The 21,126-nt window shown below is 32.1% G+C and overlaps 2 protein-coding genes across 2 annotated transcripts; both read left to right on the top strand.

Moving 5' to 3' along the window:
* Nucleotides 1-9,533: 9,533 nt before the first annotated feature.
* LOC132742428 (E3 ubiquitin-protein ligase TRIM71-like) lies at nucleotides 9,534-12,493 on the top strand. Its single transcript, XM_060730852.1, has 2 exons — nucleotides 9,534-9,785; nucleotides 10,161-12,493. The coding sequence occupies exon 2, from the start codon at nucleotides 10,168-10,170 to the stop codon at nucleotides 11,944-11,946; it is 1,779 nt and encodes a 592-aa protein (XP_060586835.1). The 5' UTR covers nucleotides 9,534-9,785; nucleotides 10,161-10,167; the 3' UTR covers nucleotides 11,947-12,493.
* A 4,520-nt stretch (nucleotides 12,494-17,013) lies between these two features.
* On the top strand, nucleotides 17,014-20,127 carry LOC132742413 (E3 ubiquitin-protein ligase TRIM71-like). The gene is made up of 2 exons (XM_060730833.1): nucleotides 17,014-17,478; nucleotides 17,867-20,127. The coding sequence occupies exon 2, from the start codon at nucleotides 17,874-17,876 to the stop codon at nucleotides 19,680-19,682; it is 1,809 nt and encodes a 602-aa protein (XP_060586816.1). The 5' UTR covers nucleotides 17,014-17,478; nucleotides 17,867-17,873; the 3' UTR covers nucleotides 19,683-20,127.
* The last annotated feature ends 999 nt before the right edge of the window (nucleotides 20,128-21,126 follow it).

Here is a 21,126-nt window from a genome sequence, read left to right as displayed (position 1 = left end):
TTCGAGGTTAGATGCAATGGTTCCTCAAAGTAGGCTTTTCCTTCAGGAGAATTTTGTATCCTTCGAAGTACATTCCCTTTAAAATCGACAAATTGAATTTGCCACCTTGAAGCCAATACAACTGCAGATGTTTGGACGGACAGTGCTAACCCGTTACCAAATGGAGTAATTCCAAAGCAGGCTCCGAAAGGAGTGCTAAAAGCATCTCGAAAGTTTCCACCACGTTCAAGTTCATATATCATCTTCTTGCAAGGAATTGTCAGGAAAAGTTTGCTTTAACTTTCGGTGAAACAAATGTCTCCTGGAAAGGCAAATGCTTTGTTTTCATTAGGTTGCCTCTTTGCAATGCAGAGTTGACGGCCGTGAAGATAACATAATTTCCATTCAAATGTATCATTTTTGTAACAAGTCTGTGACAGAAGCACAATGTTTCCTCGTTGATCAATAGTGCCACATTTGACGTTTTGTTCACTTCCATCGCTAAAGTTTTGTTGAAAAGTATCTGTTCTCACTGGGATTAGAGAGGAATAATAAAACGGATTCTGCCGTTTTGCGACATGCTCGCAACACTTTTTACATTAATTCTTTTTACAAAATTTACAGAAAAATGCTTTCAAATCCTTTTCACATATCTCACACGACCTCACTTCATCTGAAGAGTAATCAAAGTAATCAAATGTGTCCGCCTTAACATCTTTCTCAGTAGCAACAGAAGCAACAGAAGAAGCTGTTCCCATATTTTGTTAGTATTTTATTTTATAAAATTGATCTAACAGAAGTATTCCTATCTAAATATTTTGCTTCTGTTCACTGAATATTTCTAACACACTTCGCACCTCCTGTCTCCATTGCCATCAAGGTGACTTGTTTCTTTTGACAGATGTGATATTTTCATTACTGTAACTTGTCTGGTGCCGTTTAATCGAATCAAATAAACTATTCATTTAAACCCGTTTGCATGAATTCTTTATTTTATTTCATTGAACCGTCATCTCAATTATACAGATATTTAAATATTCTTTAAACTTTACTTAAATTCATATACGTGTTACATATTCATCATGGTGGAAAACTCATGAATAACGCGACGACAAATAAATACTAATGCGGGATAAGTAATTGACACGTGCTTAGAATGGTACAAATGTATCAGGAAGAGCGGTGTTTTCTTTTACTTTAACTTAAACATATTTTTTGTAATCTTTTCTCTCTATACATTGTAAATAGCAAATTTATGCTCAATGATGTATTTTAAGAAACAGATACCTCACTCATTCTCCATTATGTACGACAAAATCTAGAACTGAAAAATAAACTTTTTGGTTCATTAAAATTCTATTCGAATTCAAAATAAATAATATCTCGACATCTTAAATGTAAAATATTACAAGTACAGATGTCTTAGATTTTTCCCTATGTCAGGTTTTCTAGATAGAACCAGAAAATAAATTTCGTCATTTTCGAGGCAAAGGTCCTTCAATTTGTGCATTTGGTATGGCGAGTTCATTTTGTCTCAAAAAATAAACTTTCTATCATCTAATTAATATATGAACATCTGGGAATCAATTATTGAACTCCCACAAACTGTATCTTTTTTAAAACAACTCGTGGAAATGCATTTCATACCGAATATGCTTGAATCTTATTTTCATAATGAGTAACCTTACAAAATCACAGATCTCTTCAATGGACAAGTAAGAAAATGTGTTGTTACTGCCAAATTTTGATAGTGCCTACTTATCTATTATTCAACAGTCAAATGTAAAATAATTTACGTCATCTAATATATTGACAATTCATTAAGGACTCGTAAATGATTCTTCAGGTGTCCCGTGAGTGACCAATTCTCCAGATGCTATGGATTGATTGAAAGAAATGTTAATTCTTTAGATATTATATTTATAATGATTTAAGATTAACTTATATTTATTTGTTAAATGGAACATATATATGTATTCTGTTGGCAAGATTGGACCGTATTAATAATATTTAAGCAAATGAACTGAAAATGGTCAAATATTGAGCAAAAGATTGTATATATGGTCTAAGAAGTTCAACAAAATTGCTACATAAGCGTCTAAATCTAAGTAAGTGTAATCAATAACAAAAGAACGAATCAATACAAATAATTATTCTCATAGAAATATCACTTTTATTGAGAAAATCTCTATTACATAATTTTCATTAACTCTGGTCATTTACGGGACACATTAATCTTTTTAGGTATATCTTATAAATGAACTTCTAACATTACACAGTATGTTTCTTGAAACAGATATAAAGTATTTAGATGAAGAGAATATTTTATATTCAGATGCATGAATAATCATGTCCTATTTAACCAAAAAAATCTATAAAAATGTATTTTTTACGAACTTATTTATTTAACATTTTCCCTAATATAAACGTGTTTTGACGGCTTTTTGAACCCCCTTTTAAGGCCACAAACCGTGAAAAAAATGCCTTTTTAGGCCCAAAACACTGTTTTCCGTTTAAGAAATGTTGTTAAAAAAGTGACCACTTTTTCGGCGCCGACCCCCATCAAAATGGTACATCAGGGGGTTGCCAGAAGGGGGATGTGCCCCCTTCTGTTTGAGGGGTTTTAAGGGGGGGGGGTAGTACCCCCTCATCGCCAAGAAAAGTTTTGACATTTGACAGGTTAAAAATGACCTCAGGTCGATCTTGGGGTAACTAGTAACCGACGTTGAAAAACCCTTTACTCTATCTCAATTCATTGAGAAGTTGCAGCACTTTAAAATTAGTTTTGGAGGAAAAAAACAATGCAAAATAGTGATTATGGTCCAGTCAACATTTGTGGCAAGTTTCATCAGTATTGAAGCCTTTTTATAGTTTCACAGCAGCATAACTTGTAACAGGAGGCTTTTCAATGAAAACGGCCATTTTTTACAATATGCTCATGGGGTAAAAGGTAAAGGACAAATACTAGCTAGCTCTCACAAATTCTTCACTGAAGAGCTCTCCATCTTACTATAGATACAATAAATTCTAAAATCATTGCATTACCACCGGAAAGCATGGAATCAAAATTTCCTATAAGTCGAATGCATATTCCGAACTTCGTAAATATTGGCATTACTACATTTATAGAACCTCATGTTAAGTCTAGATACGGGGCCACGCCTATTATTCATTGACTTATATCTTAACTTTGATGAAGTGCTTATAAGTACTTCACCAAAATTAATGTAATTTGTGCAACATGCAAAAAAGCTATGAAATATTCCAAGTCAGTGAAGTTCTAATCCAAGTCTCAAAGAATGTCCAAAAATCAATTACAATATTCAAAATAATGAATCTTAGAATCAGTCTGCAAGTGAAAATCATATATCAGATACATAACTTTGAAAACATGGATACTTCTTTTTTTCATGGAAAAATATCATTCCAATAATACCAACGTCCAATAACAAGTGAAAGAGGGTGAGTCCGGTAAATGATAGGCTGGTAAATGTTGAAAATTTCTATTTAACAAAGAAATTGTATGAGAAATTGTTGAATGGTTTACATGAGTGACAATGTATAAGCAAGGCAAATATCCACTCTAGTAATATGAAGTATTATAACATTGATTTTAACGAGAACATATTGTAAAAAGCATGGTTTTTAAGAGCCTCGTAAATGATTTAGTAAAAATTACTCTTGTAAAATCCAAATTACTGTGCAATCCTTAACAAAATTGTTGCACAGTTACTCTAAATCTTCATATTTTATGTTAACTATATTACTGTTCCATTGAATAAACCATTAATATGTAACCATGTATGGCATTTCAGACTCGTAAATGATACCGATTTTGAAGACAAACATTACAAATTTAATTTTGAGAAAATTAATTTTCGTAATATTAAAAACAGTTTTGTTTGTAAAACTCTGTAATAAAATAACGAAAATTAGCCGTGTTTACTGTTTCTTTGTAACAATATACGTGTAATGAAACATACTTCGAATTAGTTGAAGACATGCTGTTTTTCTTACCGCTTCCATGCAAAACCACTAGCAAAGTCAAACCAAGACGCTATTAAAGTTGCGCTCAAATCAAATCATTGATGCAGTACCAATTGTTAAAACATTTTACAGAATGTTAGGGCTTATGTATTTCCACCAAATGTCATATCTAAAATTGAAGACATAGAATGTCGTACTAAAGGGAGAATGAGATACCTACGCTGCAAACTTAACATATATCTATTATTGGTGTTCCAAAAGTTACACATACTGAGAATGGCACACGTCTAGCCGGTCAAACGAGGCTCTCCATACGGTCAGAAACAGCTAAATTTTAAAGCATGTGCTTTATTTGACCGTTGGCAAGTTAGTGCGCTGCCTGATTTTCCACTTTATGGATGACATCGACAAATATTTCCAAAATGCGAAAAGTACAATACTAATTCCACAAAAAGTGGGAATATCTCAAACGGAATTCCCATTACAGATTACATTAATTGATATGTGTTCATAAATGTTTGCATTAACATGTAAACATGAGAGAAATCGATTTTGCCTACAAAATGAAAACATTGGCTTCTATTGTATGAAATTGCGAAATATCGCTTGTTATTTGTAATATTTATTTTGAATAGACGAAAAACTTCTCTGAATGGAAAACATACAGAGCAAACAATACTGATAAAACGCGGTTTAAATATACAGATCGTATTACCCTTATTTTTGTTAAGTTTTGAAACTTTAAACTCAAAGACACTGCTTTAGGAGATATAAGTACGTTGCACATAATTGAAAAAACATCGGTCACTACATTGCACGTATTTTTAAAGTCGATATGTATATTACGTAACTTTTGTTTCCATGTTTGTAAATATCATCACAAAATGCGAAAATAAAATGGGAACTGCTTCTTCTGTGATTAAAGACAACGATTTAAATGTTAATATATTTGAATTTTCTTCGGATGAAGTGCGTCCTTGTGAAATATGTAACCAGGATCTAAAATTGTCCTACTGTGATGTTTGTAAAAAGAACTTGTGTGTAAAGTGCTGTGAGCACCTAGCTAAGCGGCAAAATCCGTTTTATTATTCTTCCCTTGTGCATGTTCTTACAGGCACATTACAAATTGATCAGAACGAAGCTACTAGCCAGTCAGTTCGGTGTGGCACTCTTGGACGAGAAGGAAGTTCTGTCTTCCTTTCTCAGAGATGTTATAAAAATCAAACATTTGACTGGACACTGTGTTACCTACATGGAAAGCGATTTTGTGTTGCTAAACGGCAACAAAATGAGAACAAGTCGTTTGCCTTTCCAGGGGATGTGTGTTTCGACGAAAACAAAGGCAACCTTTACGTGACGATTCCATGCAAAAGGATGGTTTACCAATTAAAACATTTCGAAGATTTCAAGGAAGCTTTTAGCACCCCGTTGGGTGCTTGTTTTGGAATTACGCCTTTCAATAATGGATTAGCATTGTCTGTTCAAACATCAGCAGCATTCTTGAACTCAAAATGGCAAGTTCAGTTTGTTGATATTAAAGGGAATGTATTGCGTAGGATACAAAATAATCCTGATGGCCAAGCTTACTTTGAAGAACCTTTAAATCTAGCTTCAAACAAAGACAAAAATCTTCTTTTTGTGTCTGATAAGGAAAAAAATGCGGTGTTCGCTTTTAATGTAATGGGACAATTGGTATACCACTATCACGGAATATCAGTGAGGTCGCCGTTAGGAATTGCTACCGACAAATTTGAAAATGTTTATGTGAGTTGTGGAAAGAAAGTAGTCCAGATAAAGGAAGGCGGTGAACAGTCTAGAGAACTATCTATAGACAGCAAAGACAATATCGTCAGTGTGTGTATGAATTTCAAATCAGATACATTGACAATTATATCAGAATCCGGGCATATTGCATCTTTTGAATTCGAGCCATTGAAAATTGCATGACAAACAATTGTGTATGCTATACCATACATGTGTTATTATAAAATTACTGTTAATATTATTTTGTGAACGGTCGGTTGGTTAATTGGCATTGCTTTCATCACAATAAAACAATTTTAAACATGTACTGTGTGAAAATGTATTTTTTCCTCCTTACGAAAATATAAATATACTTTTTCAAACAAGTGTCTGAATTTCTTTAGGCTTTGTACAGAAAAGAAGTGAAGGGCTCGGCAGAGTCTTTTCTTCTTTTTTTGTAAAATAAAGAAAAATGGAATCCCTAAAGAACCTCCAAAACGACAAAACTGAAAATGCTGCAGGCTCGGTTTGACTGAGCCTATTGATAGACGGTAGTGATTGCAAGCTGCCGTCCATCTCTCTTAGCCTAGCATGATAAATTATAATATCAGACAGAATCAAGGTATTGTTTTTGTCACTTGTCTCATGAAAATCATAATGGATGCCAATTATACTTTTTTCAACAGAACTCTGCTATTATAATCAAAACATTTTTTGTCATCAAATGTTCTCATTTAACCTGTTTGTTTTTACATAATCCCATTTACTTTTATTCTTTTTGTCAATACTTTAAGAAAAAAAAGTCACATGTAACCATTTCGTTTTGGTGAAAGGCCTGGTGAAAACATATTCTATCATGGTTATTCTCATTTTTTCATTGTCAAGTTGAACTGATTTGACTTTACATTTCAAAGGATTGTGTGTTGTAGTGGTGGTTGACCAGCATTTGACATTGGAAACGTTAATGATAACTATAAATCTGCCTAAACAATTAAAAGACTGTCCCACTTATTTGTAATTGTAAACAATCGCATTACTTTCATCAAGTCTAAATCTAAAATCGAAATACTGATTATCTTACTATGCAAGCTTAATTGGTCTGTTAATCTACTGAATTTATGTTTTGGATTCGCCTAGGTTTAGGTTTGGAACAGAACATGTGAAGGTACAAGTGATTACAGGAATAAATTGCCAAGAGTGCAGAGCATGGTCAGACAGCGCGGTAGTGCAGGCTTGGCAGTGGTAAAGGATTTTACTTAAATGTGAATGAGATCAACACATTATGCATTTCAATGAATTAGGCGTGATATTGCATATGCCATAAATTCATTAAATGGAAATATCCAAATTTTGATACATAAAGTCTGGCGCGTTTCGTAAGAAGTATTTTGCCTTAGTACAGCAGAGAAGACTTGTAAGGTAGTACTAATAATTGGCTCTTTGATAGGATACCGGTACGCTTTCACCACACATTTTCCCACTTTTAAGGGTGTATATCAATTGTAATTAGTAAATTTATTATTCTTAATGGCCATACATTTAATTCGTTTTACTTCCGCTTTCTTAATTAGAGAAAAGTGTTTCTCAGACACATTTATGATTTAATTGTGTTTAAAGTAGGCATGCATGTGCTTTACTTGACCGTTGGTAAGTTGTTGCTCTACCTGATTTTTCATTTTATTAAATATGTATACCAACGGCGATAATGTACAATTCTATTGTGCAATTCCACACAAAGGGGGATTTGATTCCCAAACATAATTCCCATTGCGGTTTAAATCATATGAGTACATAAATGTTGGCATTAACCTGTAAATTGTTTACATGAGCGAAATCGATTTTGGTTAAATAACGAAAACGTTTGCTTCTCTTTTAATAATTGGTCAATTTTTGCTGGTTATCGATCTTTTTCTTAATAGACAAAAGACTTGTCTAAATGACATATGTATAAAGTAAACAATTTTAATTACATGTATATGCAGTTTAAAATTACAGATCGTATTATCGTATTAAATTGTTTATTTAACAATACTGGCAATGTCCTTAAGGTGGACTTTTGTGATGACCCGGCCAGTTGCCTTTGAGCTATACATACATTTCTGTGCTGTAGCATAACATATATTCAAATTTGTTGTCTTCATCAGACATCTGTAACCGAAGATTTCAGTGTCGTCCAATTTCACCGCATGGTATAGTCTGATTTCTTATCTTGTTGCAATACATGTGTAGTAGGTCCGTACAAACAGGTATTAGAAACGAAAAATAATACTGATCTTTCCATTTTGCTTATGTTGACAATATTTGGCGGTATAAGTATTTTGACAAAGACCATAGAAAGTGAGTTCTAAATCTTTTTACGTATTTAGCATTGTTGCAATTTATCAGACGAATTATGAATAATTGTTATCCGTATATCTTTAACGTGTTCACTAACAGAAGAAGTGCCTCCCATGTTGTTACGTTCACGTGTTGCATCGGAACATTTAATTATAAAGAACGATTCATATCTTAAAGGAACAATTCAGAAAATTATGTGCATGTTCTTACCAGTTACAATTCATTTGTTTTTATGCCCAGGGCATGCAGTATTTAACCGTCCGCCCGTCTGTCTGCTGTTTGTCCGTCTGTTAATACGATGTTAACCTTAAACGGCAAGTTGGATTTATGTTAAGCTCTACCTATACCAAATATCATGTCAGTGCTGTACAATGCTTTAAGCAAAATTTTACTGAATTTACTATTTTCACTAAATCTCATCCCATTACGAATAGAGTTTAGGGAAAATTTGCATATTTTGACTGATAATATAAGGTAATCATTTGTTAAGAATATAAGCGCCTTAATATGATAGCTATAATAATTTTGTGTTCATCTGACAACAATTTTACTGTTTAGAACACTTTCTATTTTTTTCATAACATACATGTCTTATATTGCATGAATCCGTAAGATCCCATATTGTTTTGATTAAATCCTCAATAACCTACTGGTGGCAACATATTATATACATGCTGCTGACCGCACTGTTGGTTTTTATCTAATCCAGTATCATCTATATCGCATTATGTGACATCAGAAGGTAACTATATGTAATGCCACATGGCAGCATCACTTTTTAAGTCACTGACATTATCAAATGGCCTTAATGCTACGGTAGAAAAGAAATATAATTTGAATTCAGGAAGAGGTCTATTCATGATATTTGTGGAATTGTTGGGAACATTTTTTCATCGAAAGTGAGCCTAGAAATGTGGGTTCTTCACACTGACTCAAAATGAGAACAAAGCTTCAAGAATGTAAAAATGATAAGATTATGACATTATATTCTGTGACGATTTGATTAATGACATTACATATATGACAATTTGATTCATAACTATATATGTTCTGTGACAATTTGGATAATGACATTTGATATATTGGGTGGAAATTTGATTTATGAAAATATTTTTAATGCTACTCACTCAGATTCACTGTTGAAAAACTTGCATGTGGAGAAGTTTGCAATTATTTGTTGAGAAAAAATTGTAATGCTGCTGGATGTGGGAAAACGAACAAAAATTAATCAAGAAAAAATTAGTTATTTAAATATTGTATGAAATTTGTCACACTTTTGTTATACATGTACTAGACAAAACATAATTATGAATTTTATAGCGAAGATATATTTCATTTCAAGATCTATCCTTGGTATTGTGAAGAAGGACATTTTATTTTTTGTATTAACTGATTTGACATCACATTGTGAACAAGCAATTAAATTCCATTCATACCAATTAATTTGACTATTCATTACAACATGAGCATATTAACTAGACTATAGTTTAATAATATCTATATATATACATGTATGGATTTACAAACATGTAAAATATTGAATTATCTTTTGTGTGTGTACAATTATATCATGTAACATGATACTTCAAATATTGAACAAGTTTTGGCTTTTGAATCAGTTGTTGACTTTGTAAACATTTTATATCAGTGGATAGACTAGACGGAAGTTCATTTGTTAGATAAGAAATATTTACTAAACTTTGTGTATTTAAAATATCACAGCATAAGCAGGATAAATGGTGAGTTTATAATATTATTTATCAAGTTAATAAAGCTCAAAATTACAATATCTTATTTTATTAACATTATAACATTGACCTATAATAATCCAGACAATAATTTTCCCATACCCCTCCCACATCTTTCCTGATTTTCAATGTAACTTGGTCTAGGGTAGAGGTGAGCATAAAAGATTTTGCTATAATTAATGTGAAAGCAGTTCCCTACATGGTAAAATAATCTGAAATCATGCTTCCAATACATTACTGAAAGTTAACATGCAAGCTTAGATCAGGTGTTAACAAATTATATTGGGCAAAATCACTCAATGTTAAATTCTTTCTGGCAAATTCACTGCTGGCCATAAATAACTGTATGATATTTGTGTATTCCAGGTGAATAATGGCTGTTCCTGGTAAAAAGGCATCTCAGAAATTCTCATCTACACTATCTCAAGGTGGTGCTGAAGATTTTGACATTTATTGTGAAATATGTGACAGAGCTGATATAAGGCTTCCTGCCTTTGGTTACTGTGTAGATTGTGAGGAACACTTATGCCAGTCTTGTTTCAACACTCATAGGCTACCAAGACCACTATGCCATCACCAACTCTTAGATAAAGATCACATGCCACAACAACAAAAACTCCATAGATCATCGAAATTCATTTCCAGTCCACAGACTGGTGATTTAACAAAGCCTTGTACTAAACACACCAAAGAAGTGATCAAATTCTACTGTCATGACCATAATGCTCTTATATGTAGTGTTTGTGTGACCCTTGAACACACACCAACATCCTGTCATGTGGACTACATACCTGATATATCAGGGCAGACTTTAGACAGCACTGAGTTCAAGGAAGCTCTGAAAGATATTGATAAATTGATAAACAAATGCTCTCAGATGACAAGTGACCTGAAACAAAGAGTTGCTAAATCAACAACTTCTCTGAACGATGCTATAGCAGAAATTGACAAATTCAGAAAAGAGATAAACAAGAGATTAGATGAACTAGAAAAGGAGGTTAAAGATACTACAATAACAATCCAACTTGACAACAACAAAAAGATGAAAACAACAGAAACAACATGTGATGACATCAACAAATCACTTCAAGCATCAGCTGATACTCTGAAACATCTCAATTCAAACAAGAAAACTGACCAATTGTTTGCTGAACTTAAGAGAGCTCAGCAACTTATTCAAAATAATAGTAATATAATATCACAACTACAAACACTCAATGACATTGATGAGTACATCTTTGAACCAAATCAAGGTATCAAGAAAGTCCTTCAGGATGATAAATCATTAGGAACATTGAGCAGTAAGAAAAGGAAACACACAGATGAACCAAAGAATCCAACTGCAGTAGGAATGAAGTTGTCTACTCCTATAAAATATATCAATGCTAAATCATCCTCAGATAAAAGTAATTGCCGGATTTCTGGTATAGCTGTTTATCCTCAACATCAATTATTTGCAGCAGATTTCAAAAATCAATCTATTAAAATGATAGACAGTATAAATGGAGATGTCAAACAATTAAAGCTTGACTCGAAACCCTGGGATATCACCATAGTCACCACAGATTCATTTGCTGTTACATTACCAGATAGTAAAACAATACAGTTCATTTCTTTCTCCCCAGACTCACTCTCACTGAAGAACAAACTGAAGGTAGATGGAGAGTGTCATGGTATCAGTCATCATCAGGGAAAACTTGCAGTCACATTTATAGAACCTGGTAAACTCCAAATCATGAACTTGAAAGGTAATGCTAAAATTACAGTTGATAAAGATTCCAATGGTGGCAATATATTCAGTCATCCTTGGTATGTCACAACAAACAGTCATTCAATCTATGTATCTGACTATTACAAACCTGCAGTTCTACGATTTAACTGGCAGGGAGAGATGATAGGATCAGTAGGAATTAAAGGACCCAGTGGTATAACACTGTTAGATGATGGGTCTCTTTTAGTGAATGGTTACACAAGTGATTGTATACATAGAGTAAGTGGTGACTGTAAAGACAGTAAAATTATACTTGAGGATATAGATAGACCTTATGCTGCATGTTGGTGTGCTGAAACTAGTACACTTTGTATGAGTAGAAGAAACATTGGCAGTGATGACAGTGATAGCAATTATATCAAATTATATAAAATGATGTAAAGGACATGACAATATATGACATGACAATAACAATTGTATAAGTGCATCAGATCATCATCATTCGTTCAATACATTACTATAAAAAAATTATTGAAACATTATAAATCACATATAACTTTAGTTTTGTTGATCTATAGATGAACATACATATTGTTATAGTGTAAAGGTGAAGATATGTTTCATTGATCATTGTTTTTTAGAAAAATCAAAGAGAGAGAAAATAATAGTGGGACTGAAGCAAGAGTTTTATTTTTTTTTTACTATAATCAACCATGTATCTTATATTGGTCAATCCCTTGAATAGTTTGCTACATAGAAAAAATTGAAGGTAAGAAACACTTGGACAGTATATATATGATATAAATGTCACATGTTTTTCCCCTCTGCTTATCTTATAAATGTATCTATATTATATATATAAATTATAATAGCTCATGAGATGGTTTGTAAATTTTATGCAATATAAAGTTAAACATTTTAAAGCATATTTTTAACTTGAAATGTTATTAATTGTGACTCTAATCACTATATTTTTTCATTTGACATAACACTCAGCATTTTTAAAAGTTTCATAAAAAATCATTTTTATAACTATGTTGCTTTAACCAGACCTTAATGTGTTTATAATATTTATACATAAAATATTTTTCTATAAAAAATTTCTTGCATTTCATATTTTTCATGCAGATGTAATTTTAGGCTAGACATATGTTGCCTGATATAAAAATAGCACTAAAATAATTTATACATCCTAATCTAGTTTAAGAAAATACAAAAAACACTGTATTTTTCAAAAATTTGTATTAAAACATCAATGTTTATGGCACTTCTTATTCATAATCTGTTTTAAGTCAACATTAAATTACCCTAAAAATTTGGATAACCAATTGGATGATGCACACCTAAAATTGAGTATAAACAGAATTTCAGGAAATCAAACTTTCAGTAAGTAAAATATATACAGATATTAAGAAATGCATATATATCCATAAATCATATACATTGTAAAACACTAAAATGTTATAAGTAAAATTTGGATGAATTTAAAATGTTCAGCATTTTCTCATTACAAACAGAAATTAGGCAAAAATGCTTATTTTGACTAATGATATAAGGTGATCATCTGTGTAAAATGTAAGTGCCTTATGATAGCTTTAATAAATGTATCTGTTAGTTTGACTACAATATTGCTGTTTAAAACACTAATTTCTATTTTATCAAAACATACATGATTATATAGTATGAATCTGTAAGAGCCCATAATGTTTTGATTAAAACTTTAAAAAGCCTTCTAGTGGCAACTGATTATCTCCATGCTACCAGTGCAGACCAAGATCAGCCAGCCAGTCAGTTGTGCTAACGCTAACTGTGTCATCCGATCATGGTCTGCACTGTTTGCTACTCTGCATTCAATATTTATTTAACAATGTCCCTTGAATGAAGATTTGTTTTCTAGACTGAAAATTGTACAAGTCAATTTGAGATATTCAGTTTGATAAGGGCTAATAGAACCATTACTTTGATAAACTTTAAACTTTATGTTTTTGTTGCTTATAGAAATATTCTAAACTTACCGCATTGTTGTTTTTATCTGATCCAGTATTATCTATATAACATTATGTGGCATCATGGCAACATCACTTTTCAGTTCACTGACATTACCAAAAGGCCCTTATGCACACATTTGCTAGAGGTTAGAAATATAATTTGAAATAAAGAAGAGGTCCATTCGTTATATTTGCTAAAATTGCCGGAAATATTATTCATCGAATTTTGTGTGACGTCAGTGAGCCCTGAAATGTGGATTCTTCACACTGTCTCAAAATGATACATATGATTATGAACAAAGCTTCAAGAAAATAAAAATTACTATAGCAATTCAGTAGATATATTGAAGTAACAAGCTTGATAACTCAAAAGTTTGACCTGTAACTGTGACCATGGCCTTCAACTTGGGTGTCTGATATATGTGTTCTGCATTGCTGCATATGAGATAAAAAATTATGATCAATATCATACAAGCAATTCAAAAGATATAGAGCAAACAATATATTTCTAGTTTAACCATATATCTTGAGCATTGATCTTGACCTTGAAGTTGAATATCTGCAAATCATCTTAATGTAATTGTGCTGAAACTTGACCAAAGTAATTCTGAACAGTTTTATTCATAGTAAACATACCCTACATTAAACTGTTAGAAGATGACAGACAGACAATCAGGGTCATTTATCACTTTCTTAACACTTTCTAGTCTGAAATAATGGAAGTGTGAAAAGAAAACATATTCCTATGCCCCAGACATTTAAATTTTTGTCATGGCTAAATTTAAAAGATAAATTTTATGCCATGAAGCTTAAAAAAATCTTAAAATATGAAATATCATTTTTTCCTTTAGACTTTTAATGAATATTCTGATAGAGACAGCATCATATTTATATATCTACATAACATAATTAGAGAGGGAAAAAACTTAAAATAAAATTGAGATGCCGGTTCTTGATGTTACCCAATACTTACAGTCACAAATTGTTTATGATAATAGGTTCTGTAACAATTTGATGCATAACAACATATTCTGTAATGATAGAGGATATTGAATGAGTGTAAGTTCAATGCTGAATTTATTGATCAAGTTGAACTAGAACTATCGCTAAATGCGATTTATACCACCACCAATGTCCTTGACAGAAGATGACTTGGAAAGGTGGTTAAGGGAATAACTTTAGTGGTACAAATACATATACATAAAAAGAAATTATCTGGTGAAAAAAGACAAATTGTACAGGTAATGGTATAAAAATATATTGTCAAATCATGTTCGAAACAGTTTCAAATAACCTTTCATTTTCCCAATGTACTAAAACAAACAAAAACAGTGAAGTTAAGAAAATAGCATAATTTTGTCAAAATGTAATTAAGAGTGGAAAAACTTTGCATACAGAGGTTACTTGTGACCCTTCATATATTATATAGTTTCAAGTGAATATCTGTTCTTGTTTCAGAAACATTTAAGTATTAATGGTTATCTAAGCCTAAAAGGGGCATAACTTGTGTCATAATTCAATGGAATTGTAGAACATTCGTCATCTGAGCTTGCTTGTTACCATTCATATAAAATTTAAAGTTTCAAGTTAATATCTGTTCTGGCTTAAGAAATATTATAGTTAATAAATTTAAAGACATTAAAATGGACTCAACTTTGTCTAAATACAATACAAAGTTATCCCCCCACTTTTTTTAGTTATGAAACTTGACCTGCATATCTTACTTGTGACACTTCGTATATATTTGAAAGTTCAAATGATTTTCAGTTCTATTTTTGGGATATTCAAGTACATGTTAAAATTTTAGAACATTTTCTAAGTCAATTTTTGACCTTCAAGTGTGGCCTTGACCTTAAGCTGGCACAAGGGTAAGATGTTCTGCACATTTCCCAGTCGGGGTGAACATTTGAGTCAAGTTTGAAGAAAATCATTCCATTAGTATAGAATTTATAGAGCGGACACGGCATATTGTCTAGTATTGATTGTATGTAAATTTAAAGACTTAAAAAGGGGCATAACTTTGTCAAAATGCAATGCAGAGTTATGAAACTTTGTCTGCATATCTTACTTGTAAGACCTCATATATCATTTAACATTCAAGCAAATACCTGTGAAAGGTTTCAGAAATATTCAAGTACATGTTTAAATTTAAGAAAATTTTCTAAGTCAATTTTTGACCTTCAAGTGTGACCTTAACCCGGCACAAAGGTAACATGGGTTCTGCACATAACCTTGTTGAGGTGAACATTTGAGTAAAGTTTGAAGAAAATTCTTCCATTAATATAGCATTTATAGAGCGGACACGATATATTGCCATATATTTGATTGTATGTAAATTTCAAGACTTAGTGGGGACATAACTTTGTCAAAATGCAATACAGAGTAATGAAACTTGACCTGCATATCTTAATTGTGACACTCCATATATCTTTTAAGTTTCAAGCTAATACATTTTCTAATTATAGAAATATTCAAATAGAGAGAAATAAGAATCCCTAAAGAAAGCCCAACACAGCACAAATGAAAATGTTGCAGGTTCGGTTTGATTGAGCTTGTTCATGGACGGTACTGTCATGTGCAAACTACCGTCCACGCCCCCTAGCACCGGCTTAAGCAGAATTCAACATTTAACATGAACTGGTAAAATTTAGAATTTTGAAACATCCGCAGATGTGTTCATATGGCGGTTATCATGGAACCTTCAATGTGACACGTTAGTACCATTCCATGAAAAGCGGCATATGGTCCCCAAGTAAAAAAATGCGTGTGCCCTAAACGAGAAAACAATGGGCGGAACTAAATAAAATGGAATTTTGAAAGGGGATCAGAGGTTATGAAATATAATCAACAAGATCATCAAGGAAAGGCGGCGTTCAATGAACACAGCCTGCACCCGACCCAGCAACAAAAGTCAGTAGCAAGGAGCCCAGGAGGACCCCAAACAAAAACAGGACAGGGCATAAGACATAGCACGGACAGGTTAATCACTAAAAGATAAAGATATGAAGCCTGCATATCACAGATACGACGTCAAAAGGACAAGTTTAAAAAGCAGTCCACATATCCTAATACATGTAAAAATTTCAGAATATTTTCTAAGTCAATTTTTGACATTCAAGTGTGACCTTGACCTTATGCCGGCAAAAGGGTAACAACCGTAACATGAGTTCGGCATATTACCTTGTTAAGGTGAACATTTGAGCCAAGGTTGAAGAAATTTTTTCAATTAGTGTAGGACTTACAAAGCGGGCACGGCATACTGTCTAATATTTGATTGTTATATATTTGACCTTCAATTGTGACCTTGACCTTGAGCTGACACATGGACAACATTATATTCTGTAATAATTTTATTCATAATGATATGTTCTGTGACAATTTGGATTATGACATTTATTATATTTTTTGAAAATTTGATTTATGGCGATTTCTTTAATGCTACTCACTGACAGGCTCACTTTTGAAAAAAAATCATGTGGAGAAGTTTGCAATTATTTGTGGAGAAAAAAAATTGTAATGCTGCTGGATGCGGAAATACTCATAAAACAGACAAAAATATATCAAGAAAAAATTAATAAGAATATTGTATAACATTTGTCACAATTTTATTATATCAGACAAAACATGTTGTTATATCGCCATTTATGATTTTATAGCGAAGATTAATTTCATTTCAAGAGATATCATTGCAAGGATTGTGAAGAAGGACATTTATTTGTTATCAACAGCAAGATATTATCAAATGTGAAATTTGTTTGTAAAGCAAGATAGCATTTACAACAGGTGAAATTCCTTTGTACACCATGCTTGTTCAAATATTGAACAAGTTTGAACAAACTTGTGAATCAATAAGTTCATCTTTACAAACTTATTTTGTAAAGTTTTCAGTAAAAGTGGAACAACTAGATGGAAATTCACTTGTCAGATGAAAAACATTTACTAAACTTTGTGTATTTAAAATACATAAGCATTATCAGGATAATTGGTGAGTTTATAATCTTATTTTACGTCTATGTTTCTGAAGTTAATAAAACTCTACTTTACAATATCTTAGTTTATGAACATTATAACATTGACCTACTATAACCTTTACAATAATTTCCCTGTCCCCCACCCAAACCTTTCCCGATTTTCATTCTAACCGGGTAGAGGTAAGCATCAAAGCTTCTTCAATAATTAGTATGAAAGCAGTTCCGTAGGTGATAAAATAATCTGAAATTATGCTTTCATCACATTACTTGAAGTTAACATGAAAGTTTAGATCAGGTGATAGTAACATATTGTGTTGGGCAGTTAGCACTCAAGGTTAAAGTTCTTCTTTATGCAAATTCACTGCTAGTCATAAATAACTGTATGCAATTTGTGTATTCCAGGTGAATAATGGCTGTTGCTGGTAAAAAGGCATCTCAAAAATTATCATCTACACTATCTCAAAGTGATGCTGAAGATTATGACATTTATTGTGAAATATGTGATAGAGCTGATATCAGGCTGCCTGCCTTTGGTTACTGTGTAGATTGTGAGGAACACTTATGCCAACCTTGTTTCAACACTCACAGGCAACCCAAACCACTATGCCATCACCAACTTTCAGATAAAGATCACATGCCACAACAACAAAAACTCCATGGATCATCAAAATCTTCTTCCAGTCCACAGACTGGTGATTTTACAAAGCCTTGTGCTAAACACAGCAAGGCAGTGATTAAATTCTACTGTCATGACCATTATGCTCTTATATGTAGTGTCTGTGTGACCCTTGAACACACAACAACATCCTGTCATGTGGACTACATACCTGATATATCAGGGCAGGTTATAGACAGCATCGAGTTCAAGGAAACTCTGAAAGATATTGATAAATTGACAAACAAATGCTCCCAGATTACAAGTGACATGAAACAAAGAGTTGCTAAATCAACAACTTCTCTTGTAGATGCTATAGCAGAAATTGAAAACTTCAAAAAAGAGATAAATAAGAGATTAGATGAACTAGAAAAGGACGTTAAAGATACAGCAACATTAATCCAACTTGACAACGACAAAAAGTTGAAAACAACAGAACCAACATGTGATGGCATCAACAAATCACTTCAAGCATCAGCTGATACTCTTAAACAACTCAATTCAAACAAGAAAACTGACCAACTGTTTACTGAACTTAAGATAGCTCAGCAACTGATTCAAGTTAATAACAATATAATATCACAACTACCAATAATCAATAACATTGATGATTACATCTTTGAACCAAATCAAGACATCAAAAAATTATTTCAAGATCAGAAATCATTAGGAACATTGAGCTGTAAGAAAACGAAACACACAGCTGAACCAAAGAATCAAGCTGCATTAGAAATGAAAATGTCTACTCCTATAAAAATCAATGCTAAATCATCCTCAGACGAAAGTGATTGCTGGATAAGTGGTTTAGCTGTTTCTCCTCAAAATCAAATATTTGCAGCTGATCACTTTAATGACTCTATTAAAATGATACACATTAGTATTGGAACAATAAAGCAATTGAAGCTTGACCCATCACCATTGGATGTCACCATTGTTTCCAGTGATTCACTTGCTGTTACATTACAAGACAGCAAAACAATACAGCTCATTTCCTTCTCACCAGACTCACTCTCACCAAAGAACAAACTGAAGGTAGATGGAGAATGTTACGGTATCAGTCATCATCACGGAAAACTTGCAGTCACATTTACAAATCCTTGTAAACTCCAAATTATGGACTTGAAAGGTAATATTGAAATGACAGTTGAAAAAGATTCAAATGGTGATAACATGTTCAGTTATCCTATGTTTGTCACAACAAACAGTCATTCAATCTATATATCCGATGATGACACTATTAATGATGTAGTTCTACGATTTAACTGGCAAGGGGAGATGATAGGATTAGTGCGATTTGAAGAGCCAGGTAGTTTAACAGGATCAGTAGGAATTGAAGGACCAAGTGGTATAACACTGTTAGATGATGGGTCTCTCTTGGTGAATGGTCACAACAGTCATTGTATACATAGAGTAAGTGGTGACTGTAAAGACAGCAAAACTATTGTGGAGGATGTAGATAGTCCTTGGGCTGCATGTTGGTGTGCTGAAACCAGGACACTATGTGTTAGTAGATTTAGGACGGGCAGTTTTGACAATTATATCAAATTATATGAAATGATGTAAAAGACATGACAAGATATGGTACAACACTAACAATGGGATAAACACTTCTGATCATCATCATTCAGTATTGTATTATATAAGTTATTGTAGCATTATGATAAAACACATTTAACTTAAGTTTTGTTGATCTATAGATGTACAGACATTTTGTCTTTTTTACAAAATAAATAAGATGTTTTATTAATATATCTATTGTGAAAAATTGTAGCAGTATACAAACAGATGTTTGACAATAAAGTACTTAAAATACAGAACACTTAATATGTACACATTTCAGTTTTGCACCTTTCCAGACAAAAGGATTTTTAAGTTTCAATTTTCATCATTTAACAGAAAATGTAAAGGTGAAAATATGCTTCATTGATCAATTTTTAGAATTTTATGTATCATGAAAGATAATTCTATTGTTTATTGATGTATAGATACACAGCAGTAAAATGTAAAATAGAAGCGGTAATATTAATATTGTGAATGTGTATACAAAGAAAAATTTAGCAAAGTTAGCAACAACAACAAAACAAAAAAAAAACAACAACAAAGAAACAAAAAATATGAGAGAGAGGAAATCAAAATATGATTGCAGTAATTTTTTTTTAACAATCACCATGTACATGTATATTATCATAGATAGTATACTAACATTTGTGATACTTTGTTTATTTTATGCCATATAATGCTACATTTAACTATTTTAAAGCATATTTATAAAAGAAATTTAAGTATTATTACTTAATTTAATATCTTTATTTGTTTCATAACATACATGTATATAACTTTAATCTGTAAGATTCCATACTGTGTAAAAGTACAATATGTCATATGGAAAATTTGACTGAATTTATTATTTTCATTAACAAATTTTATTCCATTACTAATAGAGTTTCGGCAAGATTTGTATATTTTGACTTATAATAAAAGGTGATCATCTGTGTAAAATATAAGTACCTTATGATAGCTGTAATAACTTTATCTGTTTGTTTGACTACAATTTTGCTGTTTAAAACACTTTCTAATTTTTAATAACATACCTGTATATAGCTTGTATCTGTAATGTACCGTACAGTTTAGATTAAAACCTTAATATCTTGCTAGTGGCAGCTGATTATATCCATGCAACCAGTGCAGACCTAGATAAGCTGACACAACTGCACCATCTGACCATGGTCTGCACTGTTTGCTTTTCAGCCATATTTATTTCAAAATTTCCTTAAAAGAATGATTTGTTTTATCCAGACTTAAAGATGGACAAGTTCATTTGAGATAATCAGTGTGATAAAGATTAATAGAACTTTGACAATACTTTCATGTTTTTATTGTATATAGAAATATTTTATTAAACATTTAAGCAAACGAGTTTTATGTTTTTGATTCATTTTCCTGTGCATTGAAGGGTGTCTATGTCCATACTGACGGGTACCAATTAAACTTTCACAGTAAACTATTA

This window comes from Ruditapes philippinarum, unplaced genomic scaffold, assembly GCF_026571515.1.
Source record: "Ruditapes philippinarum isolate M1 unplaced genomic scaffold, ASM2657151v2 ctg265_1_1_1_1, whole genome shotgun sequence".
NCBI lineage: Eukaryota > Metazoa > Mollusca > Bivalvia > Venerida > Veneridae > Ruditapes > Ruditapes philippinarum.
This window is presented reverse-complemented; position numbering and strand designations above follow the sequence as displayed.